We start from the raw sequence: 12,148 nt of genomic DNA on the forward strand, positions 1-12,148 counted from the left end.
AGAAAACCAATAGATTTAAGAGAGCTGATGCTAGAGAATGCACAGGAAGAAGGAAGAAAACCTAGAAGAAGGGTACTGTGTACAGTACAGCACAGAGTTAAAAACACAGCTTTTGTCCTGAATCTTCTATTAATTAGTTGTATGACTTGGACAAGTTACCTAACGTCTCTACATCAATTTCCACATCGACAAATGGAGGAAATACGTATTTCATAAGGTAGATCCTCTTGATGGCATTAAATTAAATGAGATAATTCATCCGAAGGTCTTTTCACAGCATCAGAAGCATGGCGATACTTCACAAGTATTAGTGGTTAATAGATTTGAGGATCAAGACGATTTCAAGGATAATGCTTCTAGATTGAATAAAGAGAAAAGGAAACGATTCCCATGGATCATATGCCTTCTCACATCATCTTTTAAAAATCACACATGAAAAATCATTCCAGCGCACAGCATGAACGTTTTCAAAATGCAATTAGAAATTGCTATGCCATTCACTGCCTGGAGACTAGGCAAGTCCTGGGGAGCGAGAGAATAAGGGGAAGGAAAGGTGCTCTTTGGGTCTCGCAAAGGATCACTGGAAGCTCTACCCTCCTCTGCTTGGGGTAAGAATCCCTGCAGCCACGTATCCCAAAGATTCTCATATTTTCTGAGACTCCACTGTGCCTTTATATTTTAATACCCTGACATCTGGAATCCTAAAAGTCTAATGTTTAACCATAAATATCTGCTGAGATTAAAGAGCTATATACCAAGTTTCAATCTTTGGGGCCTATAATTGCTTGGGAAAAGAGAATGGTATTTCCCCCTCTAGCTAGAAGAAAAAGACCTCTGCGAGCACAGATATTTGCAGACGAATTTTCTAACAACCGTTTCCTCTCTCCATTCTGTCTTCTCATTTCTCCCTCCCTCTCCCTTCTCCCATTTTATAATACCATCTTGCTGTCATTCCCAGGACAAATGGCAAGAACGGGAAGCCTAGAAAGCTGAACGAAAAGACACATTTCAAGTTCTGTCAACAAAGAGTTGAGAAAATGCCAGCCACCGTGCCTGTGAGGCCGCCCGGCCGCGTCTCCACGTCACCGAGCGTCCCCACTGTTCAGCTGGGAGCCTCTTCATCACTCCGCGAGCTGACAGTCAAATGCCAGCTTTATTTTCTTTTTTATCCACCTAATCTTTTATTTTTGATTTGAGGCCAGTCACTTTCAAGGTCTCCACAATGGTGTATAACTTTCTTTCTCAAGAGGCGCCCAAGAAGTAACACTATTTGAAAAATGTTTCTCCCCGTCTCATGGTAGAGAATAGAAACTCTCACCTGCCCGGGGGGTAAGTTTGGTGGGTCGGAAACCCTGGACAGACCACAGCACTTGGCTGGGAAGTATGTCAAGCGGAGTGTGGGAAAAGCTTATCACAAATTTTGGTTTTAAACATAATGATTCAATGTAGAATTTAAAAAATAAACTTAGCATTGTACCCATTTTTATGCATGAAAGTGACATTTCGAGGTCACTCAACTCACTTCAATAGTAGGAAAAATAATTTATATTTAAAAAAGTTTCGATATGTTCTTATGTTTCAAAGACTTAATTCAGATTGCAAATACTCTTGTATTTTTTATTTTTATTTTTTAGTTAATACTCTTTTCCCTTTCGTAAAGATATCCGTGTGTACATAAGTGAGTATATTTATGTCTGTTGGTATTTGGCACAGAAAGCTATTCTTCATTTTTCATGAGAAACTGGAACTGCCCACTTTTTAAATTAAAAGTATTATTTGTCTTCCTAAATTCCTGTCTATTTAATTCAAAGGGAACATATAACTCTAGTAGTGATTCTCAAACCTTAGCACAATGGAATCACTTGGGGAGGTTGTGTGTGTGTGTGTGTGTGTGTGTGTGTGTGTGTGGTTTTAAACACAATCACCTAGTGACTCAAAATCCGCGCAATATGCAAATGAATGTTTAATGTCCTAGATGCTTCCGATGATAAGCCAGCTTTGGAGCCACTTTCCTAAGTGCGTGAAATGCATCTCCTGAACTGGAGAAAGTTTGGCAGAACAGGGGTTTTTTGTTTGTTCGTTATAAAATTTCCAGTCCTTTGAGGACCAATACTTTTAGAAATACAGTATGACTCATCAGACAAATTAGACATACAAAATAAAAGCCCAAGTTTTATTTATTAGATTCAATAGACATGAAATTGCTCTGTCAGATTATGTTTCTAAATGATAGATTTCTGTAATTATCTCACTGTGGGCCGGCGCAAGAGCTTGTGGGCCAGCGCAGGGCCTCTCATGGAGTAGCGCACCCCCCGGCCCCTTAAGTTCAGTTTCCTGGCTGGGCTGCCTGCTCCCAGCCCTGCTCCCACCCATGATCCGTTCACTCCATAGCAGCTTGTGTGATCTTTTCAGAGAGTGAATAAAATCCTATCAGCACCTTTCTTAAAACCCTCCAACATCACCTGATTAAATTACCCTGGCCTATAAAGGAGCTGGCTCCTGGCTAGCTCCTACTATTCCTCCTCTCAGTCACTACATACCAACGGCACTGGTCTTTCTACCCACCCCTCAGACACGTTGAGGCCATTCGCTTCTTAGGGCTCTTGCTCTGCCTGGCTGGACCTTCTCCCTAGAAGGCTCCTCCCTCTGTTCAGAGCAGTGTGACTCCAGCAACTTCCTTACACACACACACACACACACCCCTCAAACTACCTCTCTAACCCAAAACCTATTTCATTTTTTTACGATTCTCATAGTTATTGGAAGATTTTTATTTATTTGTTCATGAGCTTATTTATTTGAACATAAGTTTGATGAAAGTAGGAACGTTATCTTGTTCACAACTATAGTTTCATCCTTACAAAGGTGCTGGGAGAGTGTGGGTGGCATTTGCTGACAAATGAAAATGCCACCTTCAGCGCTTAGCACACTAAATGTGCTCAGTGCACGTCAGCTTCCACCTCATCTCCCTCTACTGTCCTCATCATGTCTGAGAAATTGTAAAATGCCATTGAAACAAAAGCTGTTTTTTTTTCAGTCATCTGCTAACAACAGCAGTGTTCCTCGCATGTGAACTGGTCTGAGAGGTGATGCCATCCACTTGTCTTCTGGGACAGACAGGAAGTGAGTAAGCAGCAAAGTGGAAAGCCCTGACATCTAGTTAGTCTTACCTAAACGGGATATGAATTTCGAGATTTTGTTTTTCTAAGTGAGTTTGGTTTTTCAGATGGTCAGATGCCTCCATAATCAAAATAAATCCTTTCTAGAATAAAGTGCAAATGGTTCTTGCATTCTTTGTCATGCATGTTTCAAAGCTGGCTGCAAATGCAGACTTACAGATAAGTACAAACCAAAATTAGCAGCTCACTTTTCCCCTGGCTACACACCCTGCATTGCATAGATAAAAAACCCACTGGCATGGTATTCCTCAGAGGTGATCCACATGGATAATTTTTGTTCCTAATGCTGGAGTATAAGACAATATGTGGGGACATGTGGATATCTGCCTGAGCGGGTGGTTTTGCATGTGAACTTATATGCGCAAATAAAACTTGCTTTTTTTCAAGTTAAAACTAAACCTCAAAGACAACGGATTCTAAACCTTGTTTCAATTAAAACAAGAAAGGACATAAGGGTGTGTTAAACTTAATGCCATGTGGGATACATGTGAGAGTTGGTTGCAGTGGTCTTCATTTTCACCTTTGCTGCACCACTCTTGCAGTTTTATAGAAGATCATAGGTTCTTGTCTTAAAGAAGGGAAATACAAAGTTGACATTCATTCTCTCGAGATTAAATTTGTACTTTTCTCATCCACAAGACTGTGAATAGGAACTGGAAAGTGGCATAGAAGAAAATGGTTTAAAAAATAAAAATGGACTTGAATTAGGGAAGGAAGGGTCTATTCATATTTGGAAGTTGAAGGAAAACACAACAGTTCTGTTAGCAGCCGGAAGGCACCGTTTACCATGTGCTATCTCCTTCATTGCAAGAGGACACAGACTGTATTTTTAGTGCAGTAAATAGATTCTACTGTGGGAATCCACGCAACTGAAACCTATAGCAACCTCATTTGAAATGTTATAAAGCTTTAAAATATCAGGACTTTAAAGCAGTCAGTCATATATACCTCCCTGTATACATTCAGCCCCCCACACGCTCATGCTTGTCCACACACTGATAGTAAATGACACATAACAGTATAATACCTGCTGGAGTTTTATCATCAATGAATCATGTTTCACATCCAAGACAGAGAGTGGCGAAATAAAACATACAGCATTGCAACTGGGAGCAAGAGCATGTTGGCGCCTAAATAGTGTATTTTCACCACATGGTTAGCAACCACCTAAGAGTTCATGGAAAGAACGTTATTATCCACACGTGGAGGATTTGACGGGCATCTTAGAGCTCCCGTTTGTAACAGACATTTTCAGAGCCACACCCACATGGCTTTCCCACTCACCTTCACCAACACAAGACTGCTACTACACAGATGAATGGTTCCCTGATGGGAAAGGTTTTTTCTGGCCCTGGGAAAGAGCACAGTTGGCCTGTGTTCAGGGAAAGCCAAAGAGCTAGAGAGTTAATGTCCCCAGTAGCATCCCTCAGCTGGGACGAATAGGGATTTGAAGTATAAATGCCTTAGCTTCCTCGTGACTTGGCTGGGACAATTCTGGGTCATACTCCCAGTCTCCTGGAGTGCCCCGCCAGGCCTGAGCTGCAGCTGTCCACAGTGGTCACCAGTTTGACAACATACTCCTCGACGGCCTCATTCCTTTCCCCGGCTCATTTCCCTCCTTCTCTAAGCCCTTGTCCCCTGCCCCCCGCACATAAACTACAGTGATGCCTCGGTTTTCGAATGTGCTCCATTCCAGAAGCCCGATTGAGCTCGGAAACCCTCAAAACCGGAGGGATCCACAGCCGACAGTGAGGCCTCAGGGTCTTGCCCTCAGTGGAAGCCGCAGGGCATGTTCGACTTGAGAGGCGTGTTCGAAAACCAAAGCATTTCCTTCCCGGGTTTATGGTGTTTGTAACCCAAAATATTCGTCCACAGAGATGTTCAAAAACCGAGGTACCACTGTACTTGGATTCTAAGCCTTGTGCCCGGGTCTGCTTCTGGGGAAACCCAAGTTAGGTGCTCTCTTCAGTCCTTATTTTTCTGTGAACTGTGATTTTCATTAAATACTCTGGAATGTGTATGCCTTGATACTGATTTCACAGAAATGAGATTCTCACCAAAACCCACAAGTTTAGAAAAAACTCATAATTATTCATGCATTTATTTTAAAGTATAAGGATATTTTCTCCATTGTATAATACCTATAACAGTGGAATGATTCTTAAAACCAATGAAACCACTTACTACAGAAGCTATTTGAAGCCCTGGCCGGGTGCTCATCTGGTTAGGGCACTGTGCTAATATGCCAAGGCTGCGGGTGTGAGCCCTGGTCAGGGCACATACAAGAAGCAACCAGTGAATGTATAAATAAGTGGAATAACATGCCCGGCTGGGCATGGCTCAGAGGTTGAGCGTCGACCTAGGATCCAGGGGATCGGGGTTCAATTCGCGGTCAGGGCACATGCCCGGTTGCGGGCTCGATCCCCAGTTGGGAGCGTGCAGGAGGCAGCCGATCGGTGACTCTCTCATCATTGATGTTTCTCTCCCTCCCTCTCCTTTCCTCCCTGAAATCAATAATGATATATTTATAAATAAATAAATAAATAAATGGAACAACAAATCCATGTTTCTTTCTCTCTTCCTTCCCCTCTCCCTCTAAAATCAATAAATTATTTTTTAAAGAACGCTATTTGAATAGAACTAGTGATAAGTGGAAGACTAGCAGCTTATCTTTCTTTTTTCCCCCCCATTTACTACTCTGCACATATTTTCTCAATATGGATGTTTTCCTGGGTTTCCTTCATCTGTGCAAAAATATATTTGCTGGTTATATTCAACAGATATAACCAACATGTCAAAATGAATATTTACTCAGCATGTTTCATGCACTCAGCAATGACTTTTTCAAACCTATGCCATAATCCCCACTGCTTGTCACTCTATTGCAAAGATAAGCCTTCAACCAGTGAAAAGATTTGAGAGAAATATTTAAAGTGTTGAAGTATGAAATTGTATAGTAATTAAAGACTTATGTAAAGCTTCTCTAAAAGACAAATGCTATAAAGTAGTAGAAGTTCAAATGAAAGAAATGAAAACAAATAAAAAGATACCCGGAAACTTCTTGGTTCCATATTATAAATCCTTAAACAAATGACCCAAAGGCCTCAATTTCTTCTGTATGTTCTTGAATGGTTTGGGGAAAACAGCATTAATAGTTTCCTCAGTTATCAATAATTCATTCACTTGATCAGTTCATCAATTAATATTTGTGGAGCATCCTCCAATGTATAACAGTGAACAGGACAAAATTCTTGCCCTCATCAAGTTTGTACTTTAAAATAGCAAACAGTAAAGCAACAAGTAAGCAGGTATATTTTTAATATAATTTCAAGTAATGGAACTCTGACAAAAAATAGGCAGGCATAGAGGGCTAGAGAATAGCAGAGGAAGGTTTACTTTAGATAGAGTGGTCAGGGATGGTTTCTCTGTGGAGTTATTATTTGAACAGAAGGAGCTAGCTCTGCAAAGAAGTGAGAACAGGATTTTTCTGGCAGAATAAATAGCCAATGCAAAGGCCCTGAGGTAGGAATACATTTATAATGTTGAAAAACAATAAGACGGTGAGTGAGTGAAATGGGTGTCACAGAAAATGAAGTGAGAGAGATGGGCAAGAACCAGATACTACAAGGCTTGTAGTTTGGATTTCATTCTGAGGGGGATAGAAAATTATTGGAAAGTTGAATGATCTCTCTATCATTGAAAAATAGACTATAAGATAGAGGAGCATAAGAAAGAAGACCAGTTAGAAAGCTATTCCCTTGCAAGTGGGAGATGTTGATGGTTAGAAATGGAAAACCTTGGGTTAGGGAAAAAAAAGAATAAATGATTGCTTCTAGATATTTTACTTAAATAACCTCATAAATGATGGTACCAATTACTGAGGAAGAGTCAGCTAGGTAAGAAGCAGGTTGTGAGTAGGGGCAGAGATGAAGAATCCCATTTGGGGCATGTTAAGTCTGAGATGCCAGTAATATTTCCCAGTAGAGTGAGGTGGATATACCAGACTAAAGTTCAGGGTCAAGTCGGGGCTGGAGAGGTACATTGGAAGTCATCAATATTAAATACTATTTCAACCTTGGACTTGGGAGCACAATTAGGAAGAGAGAAAAAACAGATCTGAGGATACAGTCCTGGGACATTCACACATTAAGAACTTAAAAAAAGGAAAGAAAAGCTAGAAGAGAAGTCTGAAGCATCAGCCACTAAAGTAGGAAAAAGCAGGGAAAAATTCTTTAAATTTACCTGCAGCAGGTTCCACCTGAAACTCAAATGAAAACACAGAGTTTCATTGTCTGTGGAAGTAGAACGACAATGATGCTTCTAGGGGTCCAGTTATAGAAACTAAAAATGGGCTTTGGTTGTATAAGCAAGAAGAAGACAGAATTTGATCATAGACACCACACACACACACACACACACACACACACACACACACCTCCCAGAGACGATTAGAAAATGGAGAAAAGGAAGACAAACTGCATGCCATCTACTCCACCACCCTCTCCAGATTGAGAGCCCTTAAGTTATGATGAAAGAGAAAGGGAGAGTCAGAAGCCAGAGGAGCTGGCTCTGCGGCTGACATTGTAAAGCGCTGAGCACTACGAACGATGCTTCAGGCCCAGGTGGCCAAGCCAGTGAGTGTATCGGTCTCCTCACCTGTGCCCAGAGCTGGTGTTGGGACACAGACACAGGCAATCTCATGGAGGCCACACAGTGACCACAACATCTCTTAATCACCCTACATTCCTGGGATGCAGGTGAGCTGAGCAGCGCGCTAGCACAGGCTCCATCTCTAGAACTCAGTTCCACTCCTGGATATTTTGTTCCCGCTAGACAACACGGCTGAGCCAGCCCCTTCACATGCATGCCCGCCTTACTGGAGGCATCGAGTTCCATTATAACCAACCTGTGTTGAAGAAGGATCCAGTCCATTCTGCCTCGGTTTTAGGAAACACAGAAACTGGGGGAGGTAGACCCAGAGCTCTCCCATCCAGATCCTTAAAGAGATACTTTCTTGGACTTTCACAATCTGATTCAGGGCAAACCAGTGTTCCTAAATCTTCCCTGTAAAGAAAGACAGAAAGCAACTCTCATTTCATGATAAGCAACAGAAAGAAAATATATTGCTATTATTGATCTGATGAAAAATAAATTCAACAGGATTTATTATTAATAATGTGTTACATAGATATTAAATAAAACTCTATATAGAATGTTATTTCCTAGTCAGATAGTCAAGAAGAAAGACATTATTATCCAAATACTCTGGATATATAACCTTTACATAGATTGCTAACTTTCTAAGCAGTAAGATACAATAAAATGCTCCTAACTCTAATATCTAATGAAAATAATGCAATGATTTCTTTATGGAACTTTGGTAACTTGCAGTATTATAAGATTATAATTATAAATATCAATTATATTTGTGCTATATGCAAATAAGGTAAAATAGATATTCTCATTTGACAACTATCTACTGAAAACCTATTACTTACAGGTTGGGGCATACGGTTGTGGTAAAGATAGGCATGATTCCTATACTTTCAGAATTTAGAGTCAGGAGGGGTATGTAAACAAATAACAGGCAATTATAACACTGAATTATAGAGAACTTATTTGATTTCTTCTGGTCTAATACTTTTAGATACCGTCAGTAGCAATGTTAAATATTTAGTGCCTGCCAACCGTGTGTTAAGTATCAATAGTACAAAAAATCAGACACTAGTATCACTTAGCTTTATAAATATTTCATCCCATAGGTAATACATGAACACAAGGTAAATTGAACAGTAGAATAAAAATGACAGAATAACCCAAACTGCATGCTTAATAATGCTTAGGTACTAAAAGTAGCTCAGAAATGGGCATCTTAAAGAGATAGGTGTTGGGCCAAAAACATAAACTTTCCAATTAGGGTGATTTTTCTTGATTTTTTTCTTCCAACTATAGGAATTTTCCCCAATATTGTGGGGAAGAAAAAGTAGCCAATTTTCCTTGCTCCTGATAGTTCCACTCCCTTTAATGGCAAAAATAATGCCTTATCTAGTTTTCAGATTCTTGAATAAAACTCGTAGATCACATGGTCAAGAATAGTGGTTATACCTGGTCTGTGGGTTTGAGCACCAGTATCTGTCTCAGCCACATTATTCGGTTCAGGAATTCCTGGACAATAGACACAACCTCCTCCCCACCAATCCCTGCACAAGGGCTCCCAAGCTTCCTTCTGAAGACTAGTGACACCATACTCTATAGAATATTCAAAAATTAGGGTAAATTTTTCCAGTGATTGAAAACACCCCAAAGAAATCTCTCTAATAAAGACAAAACAATAAAACGATACCAATAAAAATTGCACTGCATCATGGCTGAGCCCAGATTCAAGAGAGAGAAATCGCCTCTGCCTCTTTAGTGAGAGAGATGGCAAAAATCATATATCAAAGCACATGAACGTAAGAGGAGTAAAGAAGGGCCATTCAATTAATCTAACATACTTTCCCAGAAGGACTTATTTTTATTTCCATTGATGATTTTTCTTTTTTAAAACACATTAAGGATTTGAAAAATTACCAAAAAATTCATAGGTATGGCTTATTATAAATACTAAAACTGGTACCTGGTCTGTAAAGGAGAAAAGTAGAACTTGTTTTTATCTTTGATCTTTAGCATTTTGGTCCTCTCTGCTGTTATGGGATGAATGATTCCAGTGTTCTCTGCATTGGGCAGAATGCAGACATCTAGGTCATTGCTATAGCAACTCTTCACAAAACTAGAAAAGGTGACATCTGAAAAAAATTTTAAACATATCATAACACTAGATCATGTAAACTACCAACCACAAATACAGATTACACAACTAAACAATCTTTGCTACTATATGTCTAGGAGTTACTTTGAGCTGTCCAGGCTAGTTCCAGGAGTTTACATAAATCTTGACTTAAATATCTTTAATTCCTCAAGACATGAGTATTGTTTGCAAAATAGAAGAAAGATATTCCAACACATTAATGCCTTAAGAGCAATACCTTTTATCACAGGTTAGATCAAAATCCAATGGGGAGTGGGTACAATATTACAAAAGAGATCTAATAGCAGATTAACAGCATAGGTATGGTACAGCTTTGGTTTTATTCCTGGCTACCCCACCAACTAGTAAACAAGCTCAGTTAGACACAATTCTGCATCTATGTTTTCTCCTTTGTATAATAGGAAAAATAACACCAACTTAAGAGGATTTACCTATAATTAAATTAAATAATTGCTGTGGAAGTTCAACAGGTTTAAAGCAGTAATTTTCTAAAGCAATCACTCGCTGCCATTATATTATAAACCATCACTGTAGTTATCAATACCCAGCAGGTGGTCAGTTGTATAACAAGCACTGGACTACACTGTACCCTTTTGTTGACAGAATTTCTGAATGCTATTAGAAATTCTATGCACAGATATATGAAACTATGCTGTTCAGATAAGCCCAAACATCCTACCTTGAAGTTTCATGATTCCTGAAATTGCATGACCATTTCTCACTTTGTGCCATGGTTCCTGAGGCCACCGATTTGGTTCTGAGGTGAACACAGGCCACAGAATTCCAACTCGACCTCCTCTTGGGTTGGAAGGAGCTCGGTCTTTTAATGTCAAGTTGGCAGAGCAAGGCTTAACCCTGTCCTGGATGCAGTCAAAAGAGGAGCTAGTGCCTACAAGGACTGAATTCCTAAGCACAATCTGCACATTTCCGATGGAACCTTGCGAAATGGAAGACACATACACTGTTGCCAAAAGACCAATAGTGTTGTCCACCAGAGTGAGGTTCTCTATCTCCACGCTGTTCTCCACATGCAACATGACACCGTAGTCAAAGTTCTTGAAAGCCAAAAAGCCAGAGATTCTAGTACAGTTGTCAAGTCCGCTTTCCTTATAGAGATGAAGACCGTGAAGGCTTGAGTGGGCCACATTGTCAGACCAAAGAGCTTCAAGAGGGGAACAGCTCTGGCCTTGGATGTGAAAGCCAAGTCTCTCCGATCCTGCCACAACATTACCATGGAGGTTGATATCCTTTGCCTGGTTCACTTTGATTCCTGCCACCCAAATGGTGGATTGTGCTGACTGTGTCATCAAAACCACAAGGTTATTAGAGAGAGAATAAGCTTGACCCTCCAAATCAATACCATGGCCAACTGTGTTAAACACTATATTGTCATTTAACATAATCCCATGACTGGCAATTGCATGAATTCCCCCACCGCAGCTTTGGTGCAGAGTTGAAGATATTATCCAGGATCCTGCTGACACGTTAGTAAATTCAATGGATGAAAACACTGGTGACCCAAAGTTCTGAATTTCTACATTTAAAAGTTGAAGGACACCTGCAAACACAATGCATATCATCAGGTACTTTTTTCTTCCCCACAGAAGGCAGAAGGATAGTCCATTTATTGGCACAAGAATATATAGATTTTTCTTTAAAACGTAATAGTTTATTCTCAGCACCAGCACAATACTTCATGCCAGTGAGTCTCACTAACATAATATGAATCTTTAGAAGATGATATTAATACCTAAAAAGATTTCATGTGCAGCCTGAAGAGTCTGGTGATAAGATGGGGAACAAGGAAAGGAAAGAGAGAAAGGAGATGGACAGACTCAGCTTAAAGACTCCAGGCATCTGCCTGTGGGATGCAGCAGCAATGGGGTAAGGAGGAGGGGAAGGCAGGTTCCTGGGACCCACCTCACAGTCCTGTCTCCCTCTCTGTGTCTCAGTGACCCCATGTGAAAAGGCCACAGCCATCCCCGCAAAGATACTGTATGAAGAATATAAACATTTTTAACATTTCTTAAGAGTATGACATAAGTGAAAATTTTACCTGTGTTCAGTATATATCCCCAACTAGGACATTCAATACATGCTTCTTGATTAAGACACGATGAAGGAAATAACATATTTTTCAAATCATTTTAAAATTCTATAA

General features: G+C 40.1%; 1 protein-coding gene across 1 annotated transcript in view; it reads right to left on the bottom strand.

The window, feature by feature from the left end:
- The window catches only part of PKHD1 (PKHD1 ciliary IPT domain containing fibrocystin/polyductin), a 386,375-nt gene that overhangs the window by 99,208 nt on the left and 275,019 nt on the right, over positions 1-12,148 (bottom strand). The window contains exons 58-60 of the mRNA XM_081141333.1: positions 10,667-11,545; positions 9,796-9,964; positions 8,086-8,243 (exon numbers count right to left, since the gene is read on the bottom strand). Of these exons, the coding sequence (XP_080997459.1) occupies positions 8,086-8,243; positions 9,796-9,964; positions 10,667-11,545 (1,206 nt within the window). The remainder of the gene's footprint in view (positions 1-8,085; positions 8,244-9,795; positions 9,965-10,666; positions 11,546-12,148) is intronic.

The sequence above is a fragment of the Miniopterus schreibersii genome, assembly GCF_964146895.1.
Source record: "Miniopterus schreibersii genome assembly, chromosome: 6".
Lineage (NCBI taxonomy): Eukaryota > Metazoa > Chordata > Mammalia > Chiroptera > Miniopteridae > Miniopterus > Miniopterus schreibersii.